The sequence below is a fragment of the Calonectris borealis genome, chromosome 5, assembly GCF_964195595.1.
Source record: "Calonectris borealis chromosome 5, bCalBor7.hap1.2, whole genome shotgun sequence".
NCBI lineage: Eukaryota > Metazoa > Chordata > Aves > Procellariiformes > Procellariidae > Calonectris > Calonectris borealis.
The window spans coordinates 3,274,973-3,301,269 of NC_134316.1; the positions used below are offsets into that span (position 1 = coordinate 3,274,973).

The 26,297-nt window shown below is 47.4% G+C and overlaps 1 protein-coding gene across 3 annotated transcripts; it reads right to left on the reverse strand.

Moving 5' to 3' along the window:
- Positions 1-34: 34 nt before the first annotated feature.
- Positions 35-25,183, reverse strand: NEMF (nuclear export mediator factor). Of its 3 annotated transcripts, none has more exons than XM_075150719.1 (33): positions 25,001-25,183; positions 23,243-23,311; positions 22,470-22,572; positions 21,426-21,551; positions 21,192-21,340; positions 20,911-20,978; positions 16,616-16,702; positions 15,590-15,666; positions 14,980-15,050; positions 14,814-14,889; positions 13,692-13,754; positions 13,273-13,350; positions 12,681-12,889; positions 11,133-11,318; positions 10,576-10,639; positions 9,967-10,055; positions 9,228-9,331; positions 8,753-8,815; positions 7,861-7,973; positions 7,166-7,223; positions 6,733-6,791; positions 6,117-6,237; positions 5,706-5,970; positions 4,800-4,842; positions 4,665-4,714; positions 4,152-4,299; positions 3,731-3,808; positions 3,455-3,649; positions 2,791-2,823; positions 1,799-1,905; positions 1,658-1,701; positions 1,485-1,564; positions 35-337 (listed from the first exon to the last, which is right to left on the reverse strand). In XM_075150719.1, exons 1-33 carry the CDS (start codon positions 25,057-25,059, stop codon positions 260-262), a joined length of 3,213 nt encoding a protein of 1,070 aa, XP_075006820.1. In that variant the 5' UTR covers positions 25,060-25,183; the 3' UTR covers positions 35-259. The 3 variants fall into 3 exon arrangements, with proteins under 3 accessions (XP_075006820.1, XP_075006819.1, XP_075006821.1); XM_075150718.1 differs by having other exon boundaries at positions 5,706-5,973; XM_075150720.1 differs by having other exon boundaries at positions 5,706-5,973; positions 21,192-21,290; positions 25,001-25,164.
- Positions 25,184-26,297: the final 1,114 nt, after the last annotated feature.

The following is a 26,297-nucleotide window of genomic DNA, read 5'->3' on the forward strand; positions in this document are numbered from 1 at the left end:
ACATTCAAAGCATTCGAGAACGAACAGCGCGAGATCACGTCACTGACCAAATGCCAGCAATTTACTTGCATATCTTTACGCTATTTGTATCGAGTTGTTAGAGTCCATCTAAACCACGATGCAGGAACCGGTCCTCGTCTGCCAGCTACCATGGAAGCTAAATTCAGTCAACAGCAGTCCAGGTAGGTCGGTCTGTCTGTCCCATCTGCAGGTGCTGGATTCGGATGGCAGTTTGGTGGTGAGAAACTCGAGCACAGAATCACTTCTTTTTCTTGTTCAGGAGATGAGGTGCAGACACTTTCACTTTACCAGGAATATTTCTTGACAAATCGGTATCCTACAAAACATTAAAGATGAGAAATTGAACACAGCAGAAAAGCATTTACGAACATCTTCCTCACCCCTGCTAGTGCTTCCCAGTCTGCTGGCAGGAGCTGATGTGCCCGTTCCTGCCAGATTTCCCCCAAAGAAAATAAGGCTGATGTCAGGCTTCTGCTCTCGTGCAACGTTTTATTAATGAAAGACTGACTTAATGGTTTTCTGTGCAGCTTCCACACATCAGCTCCATTTGGATGGGCTGGCTGGGCCAGCAATTCCCTGGGCAGTACCTGTTCGCTTCAAGGTCATTAACCATTAATTGTGTTTTTCTAGCAGAGTGCCACAAAGAAGTCAACGTTAAGTCTGCTGCTATTCAATGTTTCTGATCAGTGAACTATTACAGGCCAACAAGCGCCTGTCACAGAGCAGTCTGGGCTGCCTGATTAACGGGGATCACTGCCGTGAAATGAGAAACAAACACCCGAGGACTGAAAGCCGCAGCAGGCAGTGCGGGAGGAGCGAGGCGGCTGTGGTGCAAACGGCTGACGGAGCCACAGGAGAGGAGCACGGCAAGAAACCAGCCCTCTCCGGGTGGCCGGTACTGGAGTGCGCAGGCTGACGGTGCCAGTTTGAAAAGGAAATGAAGGAAATGGCATGAGAGAAGAAAACTGCCCCGGGTGGGCTAAGACCTGCCTGAGCAGAGAGATGACACGTTCACCCGGCCCGTGGTAAGCACCTTGCCGGGGGAGAGGGGCGAAAGCCCGCCGTGAGCGGCACAGCGGGACGCTGCCTCCCACCCGAGCCCAGCTGAACTCCCAGTGCAAGTACCTGCCCTCCCACACACCGCCAGCGGGAGTGGGAATTTCCCCTCCCAAAACTAGAGGACTTTTTGGAAGATGCTGCTTTTGTCAGATACGTTACTTCAGACCAAGAGAGACACAATAGCGAAACCTAAGGCCCAATGCTATAGGTGAGGCTCGATTTCTAATGATTTTTCCAGCCTAAGCAGTACATCTTCCCCAGCAGTACTGACAAACACAACACTGCTAAAAAAAAGCAATAGCGCACTTGGTTTTGGAAGTATTTACCCCCAAAATGGCACTAGTGGACATTTTGCTGCTGCCGTTACTTTTGTACAAGAGAAACGATGTAGAAGAACTAGTCACCTTTACACTGCGGAACAGGTCTTTTTCTCTTGCACTAGCTTCTTTGGATTGCATAAAATTATGCAAGGCGATCTTTGCAGCTGTAAAAACACAGGGAAGATTTAAACAGTATGTAAAAACACGCTGGCTTCAATAGGTAGAGCACTGAAAAGGATTCAAGCGCTATGCAGTACCTTTTCCCTTCTTTTGGGTTCCTGGAGTGAGCTTGACTTTATACCTTTCAAAAGAAAAGGTTTCTGTAAGTAGTACGCGGGCTCCCCTCGGCCGGCGCAGGCTGCCGCCAGACCCTTCCCACAGAACGTGCCACAACTTACTTGTAGTTCGTCATGGCCGTGTAGGGAGCACAGATGGGAACAGCGAAGAGCAGAATATCCTCGGGGTGTGGCTGACCAGTCAGGGAGTCCAGCAACGCCTCGCCTTCCTGAACGGGCAAAGGAGCTTCGCGGTGAAACCAGACAGCGCCTCTCAAACCCCTAACTACCGGTTTCACTGGGGGCAGAGGCTGAAGGGTCTCCCCTTCCAGCTGAACTACCACAGCAGCTGCAATCCCACAGGTACCGTGTCAGATCTCGTGACGGGGTTACCGAAACATACAAAATTTAGCTTTATCGCTCACTTCACTGGCATTGAATTACCAAGCCATGAGTCATTACTGACCATCTTTGATTACTAAAATTCCAAACAGGATGGATTTAGTTTTGAATGACCCAAACGGGACCGCCAAATGTAATTACAACTTCACAGGGTCACCAAAAAGGTCACCAAAAGCTTCCCCCTCCAGACAACCGTTATTCTCCTTCATTAAAGAATTTAAAGAAATCTATTTATTTCCAGCCTTGGGCAACACCCACAGCCTGTAATCATAGAAAACTTTGAAGCAATTTTATATGTAAATAAACCTGTAAACTAAAGAGCAACTTGCACTGCATCGTATTGTGCCATCCTCCAGCCCAGAGCCACCGTTACTGGGGGGGTGCAAAGACCTCCAGAGGCAAAGGCAAGGGACAAACTTCAATTTAGCCAGTCCCTACTTTCTATACGGGATGTACGTGACAAGCAGGGTAGGAAGAAAGAAGAGGTTACGTTCTTTTAAAAATACAAGACAGCTGGATTCAAACAGTCGCGGGCAAGAAGGGGAGCAGAGCCACAGCCTCGTGGAGGGCTCAGACATGACCCAGCCCGTTGAAAGCCCGTGCCCCTGGTCCTGCTCACAGGGGGCTGCGCGCTGCAGCGGGGCCCGCCAGCCTGGAGCAGGAATAAAGCCTTCTCCTCAGCACTTATCGGAGTTGCAAAGACGAGCATTTACCTCAACTCCCGGCTGATCCTGGTCTTGCTCCTCCTGTACACACAAACAAAGGAGACATCAGAGCTGAAATGAGCACACGACTGCTTTTTTCTCCCCCAGCCCCTGGAGAAAATAAATTCTTTTATCAGCAGTACACAGAAAGCCACATTCTCACTGTAAAGAGAATTTAACTTATTTTAAAGCAAAGGTAAGAAGAGCACTTTTATGTGGGTGAGGGGAGGAATATTTCTTTCAAAACTCTAATTTGCTTGGCACACGCCAAGCTGGGAGGAGAGAGATGGGCTGTGAGTCAGAGATACTGACTCGCAACAACAGATCTGGAGAGCGCTCAGCTACATTTCAGCTGCACCGAGTGGGAGGTATTGACTTAACTGGATCCTCGGCAGCCTGGCAAGGCTCGGTACTCCTCCAAGCCCTCGTCCTGGCTGCGCTGGGAACGCAGTGTGCACATAGATTGCTGCGGGGTTTTTTGCTGCTTCTTGAAACCAATGGGCTCCCAGAGTCACAGCATTAGGCACAGTCTTCTCCACAGTGCCCCAAAACCAGCAAGAGCTGCTCAGCCTGCCTGGCAGAACAGAGCTACACAGTGCCAGCAGAGCCATAGCAGAGGGTGAGAAGGGACAGACGCGTGGACAGGAAAGGAGAGGAGAGGCGAGCTGCTGACCTTCTCATCCTGCGGCTCCTCCAGGGCTGGGTCCTGCAAATCGTGCAGCAGGACTCCTGATGGGAGCGTCTCCTTGCCCCCTCCAGCACCACGACGCGCAGCCTTGGGTTTCTGCTGTTGCTTCTTCGCTGGCTCTTCTTTTGTCTTCCCCTTTTTCCCTTTTTTCCCTTTCTCCTCCTTGTTTGACCCTGCAGACTGTGGTTACACACAGAGGTGGTCAGAGCCAAGGACCCAAGCGACTGCGCCACAGGGGGAGGCAGAACTCCTCTCACTCACCCCCAGCAGCTTCATGATCAGCTCCCGGTCCTCCTCGTCCTGGTCCTTGTACTTCTCCTTCATTTTCTTCATTTTACTCTGCAGAAGAAAACACATCAACAGCTTTAGAAACAACTACTTTTGCAGAGTTTTGCATCCACAGACAAACATCTAGATGCTGACCCCACACGCACTTTCCTTCCAGGTCTCCTGAACCTCTTTCAGAGCAGTTCACCAGTAACCAAGAGACACTGGTTTCAGTGAGGAAAGCACAGCATGCTCAACGCTAACAGACCAGCACCATCATCCTGAAACCACCAAGAGCACCACCAAGAGTCTAAAACTATCAGGCAGCCGCGGACGTCTGACAGAAGCCTGGTATTTCTGTCCACACTTCACATGGCAACGGCTCAACCCATGGTTAAACGTGGTCCCTGCCTACCTTTTGGCCCCGCTTGATGGGCTGAGGGGCCGGCACACCCTTATTGGTGTTAGGAGCAGGGGGAGGCTGTGTCTCCGTCTCTCTCTGCTTCTCTTCGGGCGGCTCCAAGTTCTCAGAGTCGTTTTGCTGCTTCTTTTTCTTCATTTCTCTAAGGAAAACAATCACTTGACACACTGCCTCTTGTTGCGACAAGAGAGGCTGCTGCTCTCCTGCCAGCATTACCGCCCTGCTTCCCTGCCACGGGGCTACGGGGGAACCTGGGGCACGTACACTGGAAGTAACCCCTCCTCAGTAAAACCTCTCGAGCCCAGGAGGGTGTTTGTTACAACAAGCGCTCCCGAAGGACAGGAGCAGCCGCCACCCCACAGGCAGGACCCACACTGGAAATGCAGGATGGACAATCGACCTGGACCAGCCCAGACTGAGAGGTGCAAGACATGCCCTGCGCCCAGGTCCTGGGGAGGGAATGGGGAGGAGGCGTTCTCCTCCCTGCAAACACAAAGAGGGTCTCACCTCCTCTCCTTGGCAGACAGATGCCTTCGCCCCTGGGACTTGCTGTCACTCTAAGAAGTGAAACGCAGTTAGAGCACACCATGTCCAGCAGCAGTTCACACTGCCCTTTGCCAAACACCTGAGCTGGGACCTTACCAAGTTGGGTTCTTCCTCTTTGGGGACGATTTTCTGCAGGGATCTGTGGGGAGATCAAAATGGAGCTCATCAGTGGATGAAGAGCGGCTCAGCCATGGACACATCACCACAGCTCAGACATTGGCTAACTTGGTTGCACTGCTTTCGGCTTTCTAGTTCTTGAAAATCCCAGCTTTGGTGAACGGAAAAGGGCAGCGGTACTGGGATTCAGTTTACAAAACAAGTCTTCAGATCTCTGCCAGCTTGTCTCATGCACACACACAAACAAGCAACAAAGACAGCCTGGGTACAGTACGCGCTGAAGGAACCCCTGATGTTCAGCTTCCCATGCACACAGCCCCGCTCAGCTGTGGTATTCCCCGCAGAGCTGTCTGTTTACACCCACTCCATCCCGTCTCCTTGCACCCTGCAAGGCGTGCCATTTCCAGGGACAACAGGGAGATGAGCTCATCTCGCAGCCACATGCAGAGCAGTAACTCAGCACCGGCTTGGCAGAGCAGAAACAACTCATGACTCAGTTTCTCAGGTCTGAACAGCTCTGAAGAGAAAACGGGGGCAGCCATCTCCTGAGGAGCAAAATCAGTGCATGGTGGTCAAGGGATGCTTAGGCCAAAACAGGGAATAGCAGCGATAAAAGAGCCAGATACCCCTGTGTGCATGTGTGTGTGTCCAAAGCAAGCAGCCCACAAAGAAGAGCCGTGCAGGGAAATGGCAGGGAAGGGTACACAGCGTGGCAGTATTCCCGCAGTACAGGCTTGCTGCCCTGCACTCTGGCAGCCTGCAGAGCTGAGCATCGAAAGAAGTGATGGCAACTCATCACAGCCCTTGTCCTGGCAGCATTTTAACAGTACGGAGATCCTCAGAAGTGCCCACATTGCTGATAAGCGCAGTTGCTTCTTCACTTACCTTTGAGATTGAAGATGCGACAGGTCGATTGTTGTATCGGGGTAATTTACCTCTTCTTCCTTCACTTCGCTCTTTGACTCCGGATGTTCCACTTCAGATTCTCCATCATCCTCTTCAGAGTCACCCTCTGGTGCAGGAGGTGTGTTTACTCTGCCCTGGTCAAGGTCAGCAACGCCCTCATCACGATTACTCTCAGACATGGCTTCCACATCCTCTGGTGCTTCCTGACACTCTGCTTTTTCCTCTTCGCTGCTGCTTTCTCCTCCTTCTGGGGCACACAGGTGAGGAAAACACAGTTCACGTTAGAAACGCCAAACTGACCCATAACACAGCGCAGGGAACTAACCGCCAAACCTCGAACAGTCCCGGCTGTCAGCAGTGCACCCAGCACCCCAGTCGCACCCACCGTACCTAATAGCTCCACTTCCTCAGACACCAGTTCACCGGCACTGCTGGAAACCGTTTCCAGATCCTCATCCTGTACTTTGATCTTCCTTTCTTCTCGGTGTCTCCAAACACAGCTTTCATCCACCTGACAACAGAGGCGCCTTTACGTTAGGCCAGTACCAGCTCCGGTGATGTTCGCTAGCCCATTCACGGAACACCTGACTCAGCTTTATTCTTTCCCTTTGAACGCTTTTTGCCATTCGAAAGGCAGGAAAACTAAACCAGCACATTTAAACTCAAGTCTGACAACCTAGAAGGTGCAGCTAGTGAGGAGACTCACACAGCTGCACAACCAGCAGACTCCCTAAACACGCATATGTTTCAAACCGAGCCGGTATAAAAACATAGCAGAGGTAGTAATGTTCACAGCGTCTGTTTGTTTTAAATGAAGACAGTGCAAACTGGGGAAAAATGGAAATGAAAGCAGAGTAATTTTCACCGAGTAGCATTTTATGGGATTTATCCCAGTGGGAAAAGAAGTAATTGGGAATATACTGATAAGCAAGAACCAGAAAATAAGCCTCCTACAGCTCAAACCAAATTACAAAAGCCAGCAGGAACTGCACAGAGAAAGCAGTACCTTAAACAAGAAGCTAAAGCCCATCATCAGATATGAAGGTGGAAGAAAATTCTTCTTCCCTGAAAAACAAAGGCAGATTCTCATGAGGAGGTTTAACAGCTATGTTACATGATGTATTTTCAAAATTCATTTTTATTAGAGGCTTTAGGCTACCAAAGAACTACACTGGGGCTTGTTCCATCTCTTGTATGACAAGAGAACAGGAGAAACTCAAGCAGCTTAGCTAACGATCTTCTGCCCAGGGCCTCAGCTAGAAATGCTGCTGCAGCTGCCTGATACTCAATCTAAACCACTCAGAACAGATTTTCGGAAGAGCGGAATCTGTTGGCTGCCACGGTGAGGGGGCAGCTCAGGTGGCTGCCACGCCGGGACAGCACAGCATCTTCAGACAAAATGCCTAAAGCCAAATTCACGCTGTTCCTTTGTGTCTCACCTCGGATCATGAAGCTTCCAGTAGTGAGGTATTCTCCTGTAGGTGCAGTTTTAGAAACCTAAAAAATGATATACTATAAAAAGTATCTGCCATAGAAGGCCAGCAATGTGTAATAACAGCACCACAAAAGCAACATTCAAGCAAGCTGCATTTTTAACTTATGGGAACAGTTTGCAGAAGGACTCCGTTTCCAAGGGGTTCTTCCTGTCCTTTGTAGGGTATTTTTCTAAAAGATGTTTCAATTCAATCACACACTACTGGCACTTCATTTTAGAAGTCCTGGGTGAGGAACTGGGTGTTCAGGAAATAAGAACACTAAAGGCACTGCGACCTTCAGTTTAATGTATCTTCCACCCTCACACTTGAGTTGATTGGAAGCACAGCAAGTTAATACACAAGCTAGAAGCCCAACTGAAAAAAAAACAAACTTCGTTTTCAGTAAAAGTCCTTTCCCTCTGTTAGTAAGAAGCCAAGCCTGCAGCATCTCCTCTGTCATGTGCATGTCATATCAGAGGTTACCCCTCCACCCCTGGCCCGAAGTACGGCAGAGCCAGGGAGAACCCACAAGGAACGGTATCAGAGAACAAAAGTTTCACCCACATCCGTCAGTTCCCACACAGAGACACTTCGTCTGCAGTCGCACACCAATTCCTTCAGATGTTCTGTCTGCAAAGCTCATGCACAAGTGTCCTCACCTGGTTGTGGGAGACCCACCAAGCACTGGTGACAACACGGGCATCCCAGGCAGCACTGTAACACAAGGCCATCGTGCCCGCCTCTGTCAGGGTTCGTGGAGGGATCGGTTCACCTACAAAGTAACACCCAACACGTCAGTGAATGCGATCCATGCACAACAGATGAAATTCTCCAACTTCCACACGTGCCCTAATCCAGCGTCTGAGCTTTCCAGGGGCCCTGGGCAGAGACGAGATGGCCTGGCTAAGCCTGAAGGCAGTACGGACAGAGCAGAAGCAGCATCAGCAGCTGCTCTTCACAGCTCCCCAACAGAGGCTGAAGCCAGCTGTGCTACCGCTCCTTCCTCAGCTCCGCTCCACAAGGGAGCAGAAATTGTGCTCCACAACACAAGGCCAACTTCCACCACCTCCCAGGAACGGGGCACAGGCAGGGTTTGCACAGCTGGTCTCCCATGAGATCTATCCCACCGCGTTAACACTTCTCTGCTGAGATCAGCACTCTCCGTCAGCACCCAAACTGCTTATGCCACCAACCAAATTCTCAGCAGGACGCCAGTCCCTGCGGCCAGCAGCAAGCATTTGCACCGCTGCCTCTGCCAGCGACTAACGCTTGTCTCTGTGAGCACATCTCCATTGCTCCTTCCCACCAGGAGCTCAACTGAGCAATTGCAAGCAGCCAGTCATGGCTGGGAAGCAGCAGCAGGCAGTGACAACCTGATCTTGGAAGGACCGATGCCCCTGACATCCTAAGGGAAACGTCTGCTGGAGCTGGGTACCACTGCAAGGGGGGAAGGCAGCTCGCGGGGCTGGGCTCAGACACCAGTGCAGAGACTGCCAGTTCCCAGTGCCCCCAGGCTTCTACGAGTCCCTGCATCAGCCCCACACCAGGTACCTGACGGGTTCTTGATCACACAGCTTGTGGCTCCATGGAGATCGGCGTGCACGTATATATCCCCTGGAAAAGAGTGACTCGAATCAGTCACACACGTGGTAACTACACAGATCACTCGAGCTAAGGTGAAGCTTTCTAACCTTAGCTGGAAACAGCTATTTTGGCTGCAAGGAGCAGGATGGGAAGAGGACACAGATGCCTTTTAGTCCATCCCAGTTGCTCTGGGAAGAATCAGCTCCTTTGGTCCTGACGGGAGTCCGTCCAACCCACTCTTATCCCAGTGCTGGTGGGCCCAGTCTCCCACAGCAGGCTCCCCAGCACTCCACGGACAACACACACACCATCACCAAAGTCCCTTTTACCTAAGACCCAACTTAAGAACAAACCAGACAGACCTTCCCATGTCATTATTTCACATTTACAAAACTGGAAAATAAGAGAGAAACTGATATACTCCACTTAATCAGACTCTCACCTGGTTTAAGATACCGCTTTACAATCAGCTCATTCTGCTGTTGATCTCTTCCAGCAATAATAAGGTAATTCTCAGAACTAATGAACCACAGGAACTTCTCAAACCTGCCAAATTACATCAATCCATTGTGTGAAAAACACCTGGAACTAACAGAACATGACAAAGGTATTTTTTATACCAAACTCTAAGAATATCGATCCTAGCATCTACTCCTTACAAAAGACACTGCAAATAGTTTCACATCCATCCATATGCCTGGGGCATAAAAACAAGGCACGGTACAAATATAACATCACTGCCAACAATATTTTGAGATGAAACGACAAGTACCATCACCACAAAGTCCAGCTGCTTCCTATTTATTTTTATTTTAATAATTCAGTTATTTTTGGTTTTTTGTTCTTGCCTGTTTTTTCACATCTACTGTTGCTATTTCACAGAGCTGCCAGAAAGTAAGAGTGAAGTTCCCTATTTTTACTAAGCCCCTATTCCTACCTGTGTTAAAAGCAAAAAACTACAAGTCCATGTCCCCTGAAAGGAACTTTCCCAGGCAAAGGCACTAACAGGATCAGGCCAGCACCGTCAAGGAGCAATTGTAAGAAGACTCAATACAAAGTGTAGGGCTTAGAAATCCTAATTAGCTCCACTTCTAAGCTAGTGAAAACTCAGCCTGACAGAGTCATTCTAAATTTGCGCAAATTCACGACATATTAGATAATGATAATGAAACTGTACTTGCCAATAGACCTTTCTCGCTTTCTGAATGGTGGTAACTGTCTGAACTTCCCTCAACGTCTGCTTCGTCTTCTTCTCAGCCGATTTAAATGCCTATTTAGACAGAAAGCACGATCGCAATCCGCCAGCACAGGAATCACAAAACTGATAACTGAACAGTAGGCAAGTTGGTAGGAAATGTCTCTGAACTTTTTCAGAGTGCCGGCTCCAGATACTGCTGTTCCCAGGCCTGCGTTCCCCTCATGCACATGTGAGATAGCTGTCCTAAAATCTTCATAAATCTCCGCCCTGGATAGCTGCCCCCTGTGAAGATTATCAGCTCTTTGATCGTAAGGATTTCCACTGGTTTTCCACTCCTGTCTCCATAAGTACTGGCGTGTCACTATCTCCACCCAGCACCTGTCTTAGGTGTTCACAGCGCTGCTGGTGGAAACCAGCAGGGATCTGCAATCCTCTGTTTGGTCAGCTTAAAAGCTCAAGAATGAAACAACCCTGGTTGGTTGTTTTTACCTTTCATGTCTCATTAGGACTGCCTAGACCAAGTTAGGATTTTCCACTGATCAGTGACAGGGACTTTGCTATTAAATATCTTCTAAAGACAAAGAAAAAATACCTTTTCTGCAGCTTCTACAGTCTTCTGAGTTTTCTTAGCTGCATGTCTTTTGTGATCATAGTACCTGCAAAACACAAGTTTGTTTGTATCTGAAATCTCAGCAGATGCACTCATTTTTAGAATGTACTTATCACAGTCCTCTGTATTTGCCGTTAGCATTCAGTTTGGAGAAGATTTTTTTTGAGCCCAGATCTTTGGCTTAGTCTTCACCCGAGAAAAGCAGCCAGATGAAGTCAGTCCCCTCCTCACAGACAGAGCACCGCGTCTGGGTTAACGTGTGGCAAAAGCAGCCATTTTGTTCCATGTGTCGCTGTGCAGAATTGTACTCAAAATTAAATTAACGTGATAGCTAGAGACAAGCTGCTACGCAACAACGAGATACTGGTTTTGGATCAAGAAAATGCACATCCTAGAGCTCAGGGCAAGCTATCCATTTCCTTTTCTAACTTTTATTTTTAACAAGATATACACAGGGCCCTTCCTATGATGTTATCACTAACAACTGCAGGCATACAGAAACTTCTACGACCAAAGCCCATATTTACTGTAAACCTTACTTTTTGGCATTGGCATATGCAGATAAACTGAGATCAACATCAACTAATGACGGTTTGTTTTTCTGAGGTTTCTTCAACTGTTTGTTTTTATTCTTTTTCTTTTTTCCCTTTGGTTCTTCCGTTTCTTCTTTCTCTATATCAGCATCCTCCTCCTCCTCTTCCTCTTCCGAGAACACATATGGGTTCCTAAAAAACATATGACATCATATGATTAAGATAAGAGAACTGGTTATTTTTTACCATTAGTGCAATGCACTCTTACTTCTATTCTCTCATGAAGACTGGAAATGGCCTAAGGAACCCTTAAACCATTTTCACTGGGTGCCTTACCCCAGGGTGCCTTACATGCAAGCCTGTTTATGTCTTGGAGTCAGCCAAAGTTTGGGGGAAAAAAGAAAACAAAAGCAGAAGATAAAGAGCCCAAATTTTCCAATCCAAGGAAGTGACATTTTCCAAGGCAATTTATTCTATCAAAAGACACACACCCATGCTATCAACCTAGAGAAAAACCTAGACTGAAAATGAAGAACAGGTTCCAAAGATCTACTTTGATAAAGTAAAAGAAACACAAGACATTCTATGCATGATCGCCGCAGGAAAAGAGAACAGTTACATCATCATACTGACTTCATTGAACAGGACATCAATGCGTTGGTTTAAAACCTCAAAAAATATCTGCTCGACTGTTTTCAAAGAGGTATGCTGAGCACACAGCAGCTGGATTTGTATTTGCTTCTCGCCAGGACATTAAATCCTGCTCGATACAGCTGTACTAATTCTGTCTAGCAAAAGGTGGTGGAGCAGCATAAAATAACGTTCTTCATAAAGGAAAATACACCTCCACAGTTCTCTGTACTAAGGATGCATGATTCAACACTTGGTGGACTGACTGAGCGGTTTGATCAGCAAAGAGATCACTACTCCCTACTAAAAGAGACGGAGAAGAGAGACTGATGACACAGTTGCCAACACAGAACTCACTCTTGAAAACAAGTTTATTCTATACACTAACATTTCTGAAAATGAGGTAACTAAACATTCATAAATTAACTTTGCTACATTACAGCTTTCATACCAAAAGTTCTGACTATAAAAAAGAAATTCTCACTTTTTTATCTCTAGCATCCCGATACGGTGTCAGATAAGGATTTTAAAGACACTCCAAATACTGCCTCACTGCCAGTTCCCTCATCAGGGCTTCTACAAGAACCAGCATCAGAACTTGCAGCTCACAACAGCTGAGGTCTTGAACCATCAGCCGTTCACTGGACTGCCATTAGCAGTCAGCAGCATCAAAAGGGCTGGGATCTCGTGAATTTTAGATCAAAGAAGAGTAAATCAGAGACAATGAACTGCTGACTGACAGACCGGACCTATACTGCTTTAGGACACCTTCCAATGGTTTAGAATATAGTAAGACAGACTCTGAAAATATTAAACCAAAAGCTATTACAGTAACCACATTATTATTATTTTTGAAAGCAAAAAAGAAGGCTCACACAGTCAGTCCTCCTTGCATTTGGTACAGGTGATCTGCAATTTACCTACCTCAGCAGCATTGTGATATGATTTGTCTGAAGCTTTAATTCTTTGATTGCACTTGCAACAGGGTCTCCCTGCGCTTGAGCTTCTTTAACAATGGCTCCGATCTCTGTCCAGTCTATCTGGTTGGCTAACGCACTACGGACCACCTGGATGGCTCGGTCGACAATCTCCAAGTTCATTTCTATAAGTTCTCCTTTTATCTTATCAGCTTCCTTAAGGAAAGAAAAACATTTATACCCACTGAAGCTAAACACACACTCAGCAATAGTTAAAAAAAAATAAAAGTAGTAATTAATATTGAGATGAAATCCAAGAACGGCATTGAAGTGATCACATAGGACAATGGCCAACTTGACTCCTGCAAGCAGGGCAGCACAGGCAAATTTTGGCAAGAGAGGTGCAAAGCACTCACAAGGGAGCAGAGCCCCACCGGGCAGGCCTAGGCTCCCTGAGGGGCTACAGAGTGCTCAGTGACAACGGAAGGCTTCACTTTGGGATCTAACGCTGACCGTTGCAATGCAGACCAGCAGGTACAACTCTTCAAGAAACATTACGTATCTTCTCATTTAAAAAAAAAAAAAAATCTCAGTCTTACCTGAGCTTGCTGAAGAGCTTCTAGTCTGTGCTCATGATCCCTACGGACATTTTCAAGTTTCTTCAATGCTTGTTTTTCCTTTCAAAAATAAGAAAGATGGAAAAATATATATACGAATGGCATCTTATCACCTAATCACTGCAAGACATTCAATAGAGCATTCCAGCACAGAAAAATACAGCAGCGTAAGAGATGCAGAGTCTCCAAAATATTGTTGTTAATGCTATTACTTGTATTCCAAGCAGAACCAACTGCTACATTGTACATCTTGAAATCCACTTCCTGACCACCACTGACTCCACATTTCCGTAGCAAAAAGAAGGAATGACACCTCCCTCACCCCAGGCTACAAGAACCGAATGAAGCAGCTGAAGCTCAGAGAGCCACCGCAGTTGCCCCACTCCTGGATGAGAGCATACCTGCTGCAATGCTTTCAGATCAATTTTCTGTCCCTCTAGCTTGGAGTAGAACTCGTCTGCTGCCTGCAAGAGAAAATCAGTTTTAAGAATCTCCAAGCTGCACTAACTTATACCAGCAACAAGCAGGCAGAGGAGGTTCCGCTCAAGAGAGGTGGCTGCAAAGCACTAAAAGAGGAGACAGATGCTACAACAGGGTTCAGTACCTTCCTCCACTTTACCTTCGCATGAGATGAGTTCAGCAAGACAGTCAAGGATTTGTCCCACTGCAAACCAGGGGCTATGCACAAGTAAGTGGCCAAACTAGGGCCCATGTTTTTTGCTCAGAAATGATGAAAAGGAAGCTGCTGTTTGACACAGTGTGCTCTTCAGCTTAAATGATTCCAATGATAGACCTGTCTGCCCTGAATTCCTGCTGCTTCAATAGGTCAGTTAAAAAAAAAAAACAACCACAAAAAACCTAGAAAGTATATCTAAAAACTGCTCCCGGTGTTCCAGTTGCCAGAGACTGTGCTTAAAACAAAAGAAGAGGAAGCTTTTAGGCTGCTTAGATCATCAGGGCTGTGAAGGAGATGACAGAAATTCAGCCAAGAAGCAGGGTAGGAAAGTGAAATGGGAATTCTGGCGACCAAGGTCAGGAACAACACGCAGTTAATGATTTCAGATGTTAATGAGTCAAGGACCAGGAAGGACAACACTCAAGGAAATGCTAAATCAGGTGCCTGAAGCTTTCAAAGTAGTAACCGGAAAAGTATAAATGTGATGACTGTGACAGCTGTTTGCCCCCAGCGACAACTCAGCGTCCGAACTCTCCACTAACAAAACGTTTGACCGGGACGGGTAACAGCCACCTTCCTTACAGGTTCAGTACACACCTCCATTCAGTGCCACATGCCCTACTGCAGCTACAGATCTAACTGAGTTAATAAAGACAACACTGCTCAGCAGTAGCCTAATTTAGCCTGTTTTAGTTGGCCTTTTCTGCATAAAACATTTATCCATAAAATTAACCATCTCTTCCAAGGTCTATGTTTTTATTAACAACTTCTGCACTATATTTTAATTACTCTTTTTAGCATCAGTCAACTAAAGCACTTAAGTACAGTATCAGCAAAAGCACTGTACCTTATTGAATGAGTCAAATTCCAAGTACGGACATTTTGAATGTTGAGAAAACAAGAAAGGATGAAATTCCTCATATCTGTAAAATACACATTTGATATTATCACCTGAAAACTAATTTATGTTATGCAGACTAGTAGAAAAAGAAATAAATACTTCAAATATTTACGTGTAGATATCTTCTGCTGGTTTATCTGGTTCCAGACTTGGCTTTTTCTCCCTTTTCTGGATAATATAACCCTAAAAGAATACATAAATATGTAATCAGCATTTGTCTTTGAAAAGGATCCCCCTTATTTTGGCAAGGCAGCAAGTTTTAGATGCTAATCAGCTGATCAGCATGAGACAATAATTGATTCTAGCAGGGAGACCTTGTGGCAGAACTGATGTGATTGACTGAGTAAAGCCCTGACCACTTGCTTGTCTTGACTCCAACTTATTCCAGAAAAAAAGGTGAACTTCTCTTACAAACCTCAGGACTATCCTACAGCTTATCACACAAACGCAAGGTTTACATGCAAAACAGTGTTACCTGCTATTAAAGCACAAGTGCAATTCTCATAGGACCTATGTAATCTGCTTGTAAATTATTTAATTGCTGCACATCCAGTGCAAGGAAGCAATTTTTATTCACCATCACTAGCCCGAGCCCAAGCTCTCAGAATAAAATCTGTAGCTGATAACACCAGGAACAAGCATGTGCTGAACAATACCTGCCCACCACTTTAATTCTGCAATTCCTGCATAACTGATAACCAAGTTGCCCAACTGAGACCCACCTTTCCACTGAAGTTGTCAGTTAATGACATATATTCTTCTGCTTTCTCTAAAGCAGCAAGCACTTTTTCAATATTTTCTAAAGAGAGAGGGGGGAGGAGAGGAATGTTTTAAAACACTAGAACAGAAAGATATTTTTATATAAACATAGCACAAAAGCAAATCAACAAAAGACCCAGGCAACTGCTCTTCCAATTAAGTGTCTGAAGCAACCTGTCCGACCTAACCATGTTAAGTAGGATTCCAGCAAGTCTCAAAAATAAAACCGCCACTATCCTTTACCCTTGGTGCTTCACTACAGCAATTACTGTTCATTTTAAACAGGAGCCTTAGTACACATTTTACATTTGGGGAGTTTTTAATAAAAAAATCTGTATAGGTACTTCTAAGACATAATTATTCAAGTTTCATGGAAAAAAAAAGACCACACAAATGCTAGCACTTTATAAAAATAAAACTGCAGAGGCAAAGCATAAACCAGTAGCTGTGAGAAGTTATTTGCTTGTTACAAAGTTGATTTATTAAGCACCATAATGCAGTAGGAAGCAACAAATCCTTTTGATTTATGGCAAATATAAAGCACACAAGAAAAATATGACAACAGAAAAATCTATTCTGACTTTACTACCAAATTCATAATTTCCCAATAAATGTGAAGCTGCTACTTTATCAAATCCCCACCACGTTTGCTATAGATAAAGGAAGACTTTGATGCTAACTCTTCTATACAGGATTCTTGTAAAATATCCCTTTACATAGCCAGAGTTCATGTGATGTTTAAGGTAGTATCTCATCATAAAATCATTTAGACTATAGGAGGAGTCTGATGTTTTAATTCCAATATATGCACAATTCAAGAGTTTTAATGTCAACAACGTTGGTCCCCAACCTAAAAACATTACAGTATATAACCATATGGTCAGAACTACAGGTTTAAGGATTACTCATCTCTTTGGAAAAAAATACTACATAGACATAAAAATTACCATATATGTAGCACGGCCTTTAAAATATTATTTCCCACATACCTTTACTTTCCATATGCTGATCTATTTTGACATATCCAGAAAACCCAGCTTCTATAAGGCAATGCTCAATGACAGTGGCTCCATAAGCTGTTAAAAAAAAAAATGAAGAATCACCTGTAGAAAAGATTCACAATGAAATCTGTATTCACATTAAAATCATGAGAAGTGTTTCAACAAGCTATGGCCGTGAAACTACAGTCGATCCTTAGAGAGGCCGGGGAGAGCGAGGGAGTTGTGGTCCCGAATTCAGGAGGCAGAGCCCAGAGGGAGCAGGTGATCAGGACTCCCGTGGTGGCCCTCTCAGAAGCGCTCACTGGCTGGGCAGAGCAGCTGGGTCTCAGCTCACGGCTGATGAGTTCTTACAAACTTACAGATGCTTAGGTTCATCTGGAACTGGGAAAGGTCTAGGACAGAGTGAGGACATACAGGAAGGATGGCCAAAATGGAATAAACCTTTACATTTAAAAGGGGGTAGGGAAGTCTCTGAACTGAAGAGCGTAGGAAACCCAACAAGGGTGGCAAACTGCCTGGCTTGGGAAAAGGTATTACGAAGGGTGAAGCCATACAAACTCTGTAGCTTCAAATAAAGAACTAGGAAAAAGCTGGCAAAGCTACATGTGAAACATGAGTGACAAAAGAAACAGATGCAGCCCCATTTGAACCAGGTGCAGAGAAGGAGCAAATGAAAACAGATATATCAGCTCCTGCAAAGATGCTTGAAGACTAAGAAACAAGATGGGGCCGTGGAAAACCAGGTTTAACTAAGAACAGTGAGAACAAGCAAAGCAGAAACATGGAGGAAGGAAGACAACCACTGGGACAGTGCAGCATCAAGCTTAGAATGATGTAGGTGACCTTAGAGTAGGCAAACAGGATGTTAGAGTCCAAACAAATTAACAAGATAACCACTTGAAAAAACCAGCGCAGTCCCGTGGGAATGAAAAACCAGGCCTACATCTGGGATGGGAGGTATTAGGGCTACAGTATTAATTGCCTGAGCAGAGCTGCCGGTCACCCTAACGTGCAGAGGGACAGCCAAGAGATTGTGAAAGCAGGACACAGAACAGCTAAATCAGGTTTCAATCATCCCAGCCTGGCTGGAGAGATGTCATGTCATGGTACAAGGCCGACACTAAAATTTACCTAGATCCATGCTAGCACAACAAAAGCCCAAGAAATCTCCTACAGGCATTCGCAGCTCAAAAGGGAAGTTTACATAAAGCAGGGAAGCTTCTTAGAAGGAAAGAAATTAAGACAATCAATAAAAGGCAATGTCCACAAACATCCTGCAGGCTATTTAAAGATGCTATTTTGGAGGTTCAGAACAAATGCGTATCACTTATTAAACAGTGTTTCAGAAAAATCCAAGGAAGGCTGGCATGACTAAACATCAGGTTAAGAGAAACTGTTAAAAGCAAGAAGTCATCTGAAGTTGTGTCCCTTGTGGAAAATGAGAGACCAAACTCTGGCAGGTGAATGTAAAACACAGCAACACTGGCCAAAATTAATCTTGAGAAAATCTGGAAAAAAACCCCATCAAGACTAATAATAAAGCCTTTTCCAGATATATCATAAGCAGGGAGCCTGCTAGAATCAGTAGGTTCAAGAAACGATAAAGGTACAAAAGGAACACTCAGATATGACAAGAGCAGGAAAATTAAATTAATGTCTTGAGTTTCATTCATAGTGTAGGGGCACAGGGAAGCTCTGGCTGGAACGTTTCTCTGCAGGCAGTATGTCAGAAAATCTGCCTCAAATCCAGTTGTCAGAAGAGGCGATGGATCCAACAGACAAAACACGCAGCAGTAAATCCTCAGGATCATGCGGTACTGAGCCAGGCATGTAAAAGAACTCAAGGATGGAGATGCCAAACTCTTAACGTAGCTTGCAACGTCTCTCTTGCCTTAGCAGCAGAGGCACAGGGAGGTTAATGCACTGGCAATTTTAAAAAGGGACAAGAAAACTATCAACTCTTTTTAGCCTAAAGACTAAAACTAGCAGAGAGCTTTGCACTAGATACAGAAGAGCCTGCAGTTTTGTATTTTGCATCATAAGTCTACAAGACAGTTGAAAAGCACAAAGACAAAGGAGGTCAAATAGATATGATCTACTTGGATTTCCAGAAAGTATTTAGCAAAGCTCACTCCAAAGCTGCCACTGGATAACAGGGGTTAGAAAGTGGCTGAAAAACAGGAAACAGGGAGGAGGTACAAACTGTCAGCTTGGAGGGAGGGGAAGAAAGCTGAGCTCTACGGGGACCTACTCTAGGGCCTGCACTGGTCAACATACACCTGCCTGACCCGGGAAGGGGGAACACAGGGCAAGGGCAAAGCCTGCTGATGAAACACAATCCGTCTAAGCAACAAAGACAACAGCCAGCTGTGAAGAACTGGAGGAGAACAAGCAATAGTGATGAAGTAAAGAACTGATACAGAAACTCACTATAAAACAATATAAAATGATCCACATGCGGAAAGACTATCCTACTTATGCATATGCCCAACTGATCATTTCTATTTGGGAGCAAGACCTAACAACAGATGGTCCTGTGGAAACATAAGCTCAATTGTCAGTGAATACAAAAGGGTCAAGCTGTGTGTTGGGAATTATTAGGAAAGGAATAGTGAACAGAACAAGGGAAATCAGGCCACAGTATAAATCCATGGTGCACTTCCACTGTCAATGTTATGTGCACTTTTACTTACCCCATTTCAAAACAGGTAGAGCTAGAAAAGGCACAGAGAAGGGCAACAAGGATCATCACAGGCTTGGAACAGATTCTGTACAAGGGAAGACTATGTAGGCTATGCAGTAGGCTGGTCAGCCTACAAATGACTGACACTTATAAAATGAGCGGTGCGGAGTTGATAAATAGGCAGCAACTGTTCACCTTCTCTTCAGATCCAATACTAGGGCATCAAGTAAAACTGGTGAGATGAGTTTCAGAACAAAAAAGGAGGTGACTTTTCATGTGACATGGAAGCAAGTGGAACCCCTCACGACAAAAACACTGTGGATGCCAGAAGTTCATACAGGTTCAAAAAGAGATTTGGTGAATACATGGAAGGAAAATCCAACCCAAGCTATTAAATGCAAAGATGCCTGCTGATCAGTCACGGGAAGTCTCTAAGACGTAAGACTGCCGAGATTGAGAGACTCTTCCAGGAAAGCATCAGTGTGCCTGTAGGGCTGCAGGCTAATGACAGGGCTGGTGACCGGGCGCTGGCCCGAGGTTAAGCTAACTGCATAGGACGTGAGGAGCTACAGGACACAACGTGACAAACTGCCGGACATGAAGGTTACCAGCGTGAGAAATGGCAAAAATTAGAGAAGTGGCAGGAGGGATGGCTGGGTTTCACAGGTGGTTAAGGAGGAGCGGGGTGAGAAAGAGCCAAACTCACACGGTAACTGAAGGGAAGAACTGTGGGCCTTTTAGAGAGCGGAGCCTTGCCAGGCCAGCTGTGCCTGGATAACCTATATAACACTATACAAGGCCAAGGTGACCTAGGTAACAGTATCAGAAATACCAAATTCGGGTATGGATATAGCAAAACTGGGACCAGTGGGGGAATGCAATTAGCAGCAGGTTGTTTATTTAGAAGGAGACCAGGGTGGAGAAAGAGACAGACAAGGGTGGTGAAAAAGAGAATCAAGAAATGAGGAAAGTAATACTTAGGTCTGCAAATCATGTGATTTGAGCAGTTCAGGGGTGCCTGCCAGGCAATCCTCTGCTTGATCAACATTGCCAAACCAGGAGGATAAACCAAACCTGTTTTGACCATGTCTCGCAAGTCAAATTTGCTTCTGTGGTCAGGAAAACCAGCGCACAGGGTGCTTTGCCCCGCTACCAGAGATCACCCAGATGGATGTATCAGGCATCCTGGTATTACCACATCAGTACTTGCTCTAGCACTGGCAGCACTGGCTTACTCCAATCACTTCCTAACAACATCCTTGCCCTGACTGTACACTTACATCTCCTATTCGGTACCACTGAAGACAAGACACTGGGCAAAATGCATTAAGTCAGAGCTCCAACAGAGCTACCCTCAGGTCCTCATCACTGCAGGATCACGGCAAGGCTCACCTCTGTGCAGTTGGCTTGGAATCAAAACAATCTACTCTGTTTTCAAAAGCTTAGGGTTTTTGTTGTTTTTCAAACATAGATAACAGCAGACTGTCATGAACAACACCCAAAAAAAAGACTGCTTGAAGTTGTTCAAATTTTCAGCTAATCATCTAAACATAACGTGTATTGACCTCATTTCATCTTCTAATGAAACACAATTACTTACGAAGATGCGGGTTAAGAACCCTCTTCAGTTGTTCCCCTTTGGGTGCGTTTGATATCATTTCAGTTAACCTACAAAAGATAATGGAGAGTTGTCATTCCAAAGAACAATGGGCTTTAAGACTACATTGTATAGCTTAGAAGCTACGAAACTCTTTCAGGTTTAAAAAAAGAAGTGCAAAATAGCCTGTAATTTGCGAAAAGACCACCCAAAGACATGCTACCTTTCACAGTTCCAAGTAATTTGGGTTTATTCCAATACATACACCACCTAAAAGCAATTACCTTTCCAAGGTTGGCAGAGGTGCAGGTGCTTTTGCACTGTCGATTGGGTATCGTTCCCGAACCGCAAATCTGACGTCATCCGCTTCATCCGTACGAAACCTCAGAATGTTTAAAATGACATATTCGTGGTCTGTCAGGACAATGTTACCCTGCGAGCACACCACAGGGGATCATCAGCAAAGGTCGTGCTCACGCGCTTGCTTACAGAGGACACGCCTGGAGCTTGGCACTCACCCTGTCGTACAGCTCAATGATAAGGTGATACGCAGCTTCATCGCTTCCAAACTGGAAGTCCACAATTCTGTCTATACCCAGCTGTTTTACACTGACAAGCCTTCTGGTCTTTAAATGCTTACGGCACTGTCAATAGTGGAGAAAATGTCTGTGAGACAATGCAAACAGACCTGCTTGTGACATTTTATACCGAAATACATCTTAGCTATAGATCCCTCCTGTGACACTGACCACTTCTTACTTAATACAAATACCATAAGGGTAAAAATGTCAATCTTGGTAACGCTGAGACAAGACAGCTCTTAGAAAAATAATACCTTGATATTTATAGGTAATATAATTGTTCCAGATTCTTAACGTTAAGCCATTTTTGCCATTAAAAACTGCTATTTGTTTAGCTCAACAAGTGTGCAGCTAGTTAAAATTCAAAGGGTTTATTTTACAAAGAGAACCGGGATTATCTCTGCGTTCATACATGACGTGGAAAGCCACCCTTGAGAATCTTTGCTGAGTCATTTAAATGAGATCGCATCCAGAAGTGGTGGGCTAAGCAGGCTCGTATGAGTCAGCATTCAGGTTCCATCCCTGCACATCTACCTGCAGGAACACATCCTAGCAGCTTGCAGCAAGATCTGAACCCTCGAAGTCCAGCAGACTGAACAGCAGGACTCTATTAACACAGGGTGCTGCATCCAGGGCTTAAAAATTTGGACAATCCAACTGGAATGACAAGGACTTTGCTGGAGTAAAATTCCAAAAGGTCTCGGTGGCCCAGAAAATGTTCAGCAGCTTAATATTAGTCTTCATAAATCTAAATTTTCATTGTTTCAGGCACTGAACATTAACGTTGTGGCCCCACATCCAGATTTGGTCTTCCCTTGTCTTCAGTCACCTGCTTGATCAGGATCCACCAAGCAAACCCTTTCACTATTTTCTCCTGTCTCAAATCCTTCCACTATTTTCTCCTGTCTCCAAGGACAGAACATGAACATTGCTTTCTGATATCCAGCCATCTTATTAAAAAGAAACTGTAGGTTAGTCTACCTTCATTGCAAAGCTAGATGGCATCATGTTTTTTGGCCACTCGAACTCCGTCGTGTGAATGCGTATACCAGATTCAAGCAGCAGCGTGGCCTTGCAGTCTGGTCTGTTAACAAAATAAAGACTCACCACTTGGCACATGAGCAGCCGCCCCTTACCACACACCAGTTTGCACTGGAATGAGACCAAAGCACCACAAAACAGCAGCACGCTATCTACAGAAAACACTGTTGCCAAAACCGGTAATGCCCACCAAATAGTGCCGCTGACAGTGAAAGGACATCCACTTTTTAAGTCTACAGATAACTTGGCCAAGCAAAATGCTTGGAGTTATGGAGTTAAAAATTGTCCGACACTACTGGAGGCAAGCAGATGAGCAAGGGTCCATCTCAGACACCGCTGGAGCGGACAGGTTAGTGACATGACACGAGCCCTACCTCCCATTTGGCCTGGGCACCAGTATCACTTACTAAGCGTTGCTCATCATTGCTCCAACTCCTCTCTTCACTCCCCACAAAAAGAAACAATGACAATTGTGTGTTTTTACACTAACACCTTTGGCCTTTTGTATATTTTCTGCAGTATTTCACAGTTCATATGCTATCTCCCAAGAACTTTCTGGGTAAAAATTACTGCATTTTATCAAAGAACAATAGCATTTCACTGAAAACTAGTCAGAAAAGCCACACACCTGTCAACAGAAATTACACACATACAAAAAAATCTACTTCTCAAATGTACAGTTACAGCATAAAGAAATTTAAAGAAGTTCTTACTTTTGAAGGCGAATAAGGTACGTCTTATTATCCACATCATAAACATTGTTTACTCTCATTCCCAATAAGCTGTCAAAAAGAAAATACACGCTTTGGAGAATACGATATACAAACCACACAAATGGCTGAAAAAATCCCAGTGATAATTAAAATACACAGAAGTGCAAGTTATGATAAATTACCAAGCAGTAACTGAAGAGGCAGCAAAGGAAGATTAATAGAACGAGCTGGAAGCCGAACAACCAAAAGATGGAGAAATTGCTATTAACGGATAAAGTGCAAAAAGCTAAACAAGTTGAAGCAAGAACAGCCACTGCGGACACCCCAGCTGCAACCAGACAGCTTCTGGATCTCCAGCGCAGGATGGAGGCCAGGCTGCCAGCTCCTGCAAGCACTCCTCTTTGTGGCAGGGATGCAAAATTTACTGGTTATACTGGAGCACTTTGCTCCTCTGGGCTAACTTCTGCGTCACTTGGGTAGCCCTTTGCCAGCATGGGGCACTAGTATTCCCAGTACAAGCACAGAAATAGCCTGGGGGGGTCGATCTCGTCATCATTTTGTTCAGCATGGGGCTGAACATGCGGATTGCCCTGGACACTAGAAGGGCATGAGAGCTCCATGGGGCATGGATGTGAGGAGCATTAGAGCTTCCCAGCTGGATGGGAGAGTCTATGACAGACCATAGGACCTTCCCCATGCAAACAGGAAAGGGAGAGCACTCAATTGCTCCCCAGGGAGAGGCTGGGGGACAGGAGCAGGACAATGAGGGGGTGATCAAGAACACCAGGCCTTCCCTGATGGTGTGACAGGGGAGGCAGAGAGGACTCGGTGCTCTGTGGCAGGAAGATGTGCTGGGGGCCACGCAGGCAGCATCAGACAGGCCCTGTGCTGCCCCATAGTGCTGCAGCACATGACAGAGAGGGGCAGCCCACCATCCAGCAAAGTGTGGGGCTGGGCTCCCCAGAGGGGTCATGCAGTCCATGCGTGGAGATGGTGGAATCACCCCAGAACAGGACAGGGCAGAAGTGCATCGTCCACTGGGGAGGGCTGCGCTCCCTACGATGGCAGTACTGAGCGGTGCAGCACGGAGATGCAGTGGAGCACAACGCAGCAGTGCAGTACACACAGCACGGGGGGCACGGCAGTACGGTGCAGAGAGACGGTGCGAGGCAAAGCGTGGGGGGCTACGCAGAAGCGTGTCACGCAGGACAGTGCAGAGCAGCAAGGCTGCGCAGAGGCGGGCAGAGCAGACGAGGGGGGTTATGCGGAGCTACGCCAGACAGTCCAATGCAGAGGGGCAGGGCAAAGCGGGGGTGAGGCAGGGCTATGCAGGCAGGGCAGCGGGGAGGGCAGCGCGGGCAGCAGGCAGGGCAGACCAGGGGTGAGGCAGGGCTATGCAGGCAGGGCAGCGGGGAGGGCAGCGCGGGCAGCAGGCAGGGCAGACCAGGGGTGAGGCAGGGCTATGCAGGCAGGTGGAGCGGAGAGGCAGAGCGGGGGTGTGCGTGGAGCCCTCACAGCTCAGCGCCGTGAGGAGCCGGGCTGCCGGCGGGGGGCAGAGCCGCCCCACACAGCCTCGGTGCCGTGGCGGGGCGAGGGCAGCCGGGCCAGGGCCAGGAACCGCGGGCCCGGGCCCCGCTGAGGGGAGAGAGGCGCTACCGACCGGGCCGGGCCGGGCCAGGCCGCACCCCGCTGCTCGGGGCCGCACCGCGCGGGAGCGGGCCCCGCGCCAGGCAGCAGCCCGGGCGGGGGGAGCGGTACCTCTGCCGGAGCTCGGCGAGCACCGCGCGGATATCGACGGTGCTGAACCGGGACTTCATGGCGGCGCCGCCGCCGCCGCCCCCTCCGACCCGCCGCGCGTCCCGCGCCTGCGCCAAAGCCCGCTACGGATCGCGCCCCGCACCAATTCTCTCCGCTCCGCGGCCGCGCGCTCTCCGCCCCCCCGCGCATGCGCCGAGCCGCGGGGCCGGGCGGGAGGCGGCAGGGGGCTGCGGCCGCGCCGGCCCGGCAGGAGGCGGTAGCGTGCGGGGGCGCGGGGGCGCGCGGGGGGCAAAAGGCGGGTGGGGGTGGGCCCGGGGGTGGGCAAAAGGAGCCCGCGTCTCTCTGTGTTGCCCAGGCTACGCTGCAGTGGCTATTCACAGGCGCGATCCCGCTACTGACCGGCACGGGAGCTTTGACCTGCTCCGTCTCCGACCTGGGCCGGTTCACCCCTCCTTAGTCAACCTGGTGTCCCCCGGCTCCCCGGGACTCACCATATTGATGCCGGCCTTAGCGCGGACGCCCGCTCGGCATAGCGCACTGCAGCCCAGAACTCCTGGGCTCAAGCGATCCGGCGGGCTCAGCCTCCCGAGTAGCTGGGACTACAGGCGCGCGCCACCGCGCCCGGCGCCGATCGGACCGCGCTGCCGCCTCTACTGCCGTCACACCGCCCGGGGACAGCCCGGCCCCTCCTCGGTCCCCTCCTCGCCCCCCCCGCACACACTCGGGTCCTACCTGCTGAGGAGGCAGCCGGGCTCTGAGCTGGTCGAGGACAGGGAGCGCCTTCCCGGGCAGCTGGCACCGCCTCAGCACAAACCCAAATTCGTTGTTTCTTACATGATTTGGGGTTTGCTGCCAGTGCCTTACGGTGGGATCTAGCTGGGGGCCAGCGGAGGATCGGGGGCGTCTCTTTGATGAAGGAATTTCTTTAAAAGAGAGTTTCTGGGCTCTCTCCCTCCTCGTTTAGAGACACCTCATTTTTTCCCTCTGTTCCTCTTCCTTCCCCTGGAGAAACCCCCCGTGAGATGTGGACGCTGCTCCCCTGTCCTGGCTGGGATTCCCCGTGTGTCAGTGCTGCTCGTGCCTCAGCGTTAACACATCCCGATACCTCGCTGCCGCGTTCCCCAGGAAAAAGGAAACTGGGTCCCGCTCTCTCACCCGGGCTGTGCTACAGGGACTGTTCACAGGTGCCATCCCGCTACTGATCTGCACAGGAGCTTTGACCTGCTCCGTCTCCGACCTGTGGCCAGTTCACCCCTCCTTAGGTGACCTGGTGGCCCCCTGCTCCCCCAGGACCACC

Excerpts from the sequence above, each read along its gene's own strand:
- NEMF (XM_075150718.1), bottom strand. The coding sequence starts at position 25,059 with ATGAAGTCCCGGTTCAGCACCGTCGATATCCGCGCGGTGCTCGCCGAG. Across the intron at positions 23,312-25,000 it reads CTCGCCGAGCTCCGGCAGAG|CTTATTGGGAATGAGAGTAA; the intron begins GTACCGCTCCCC and ends TCTTTTTGACAG. Across the intron at positions 2,824-3,454 it reads AGGAGCCGCAGGATGAGAAG|GAGGAGCAAGACCAGGATCA; the intron begins GTCAGCAGCTCG and ends TTGTGTGTACAG.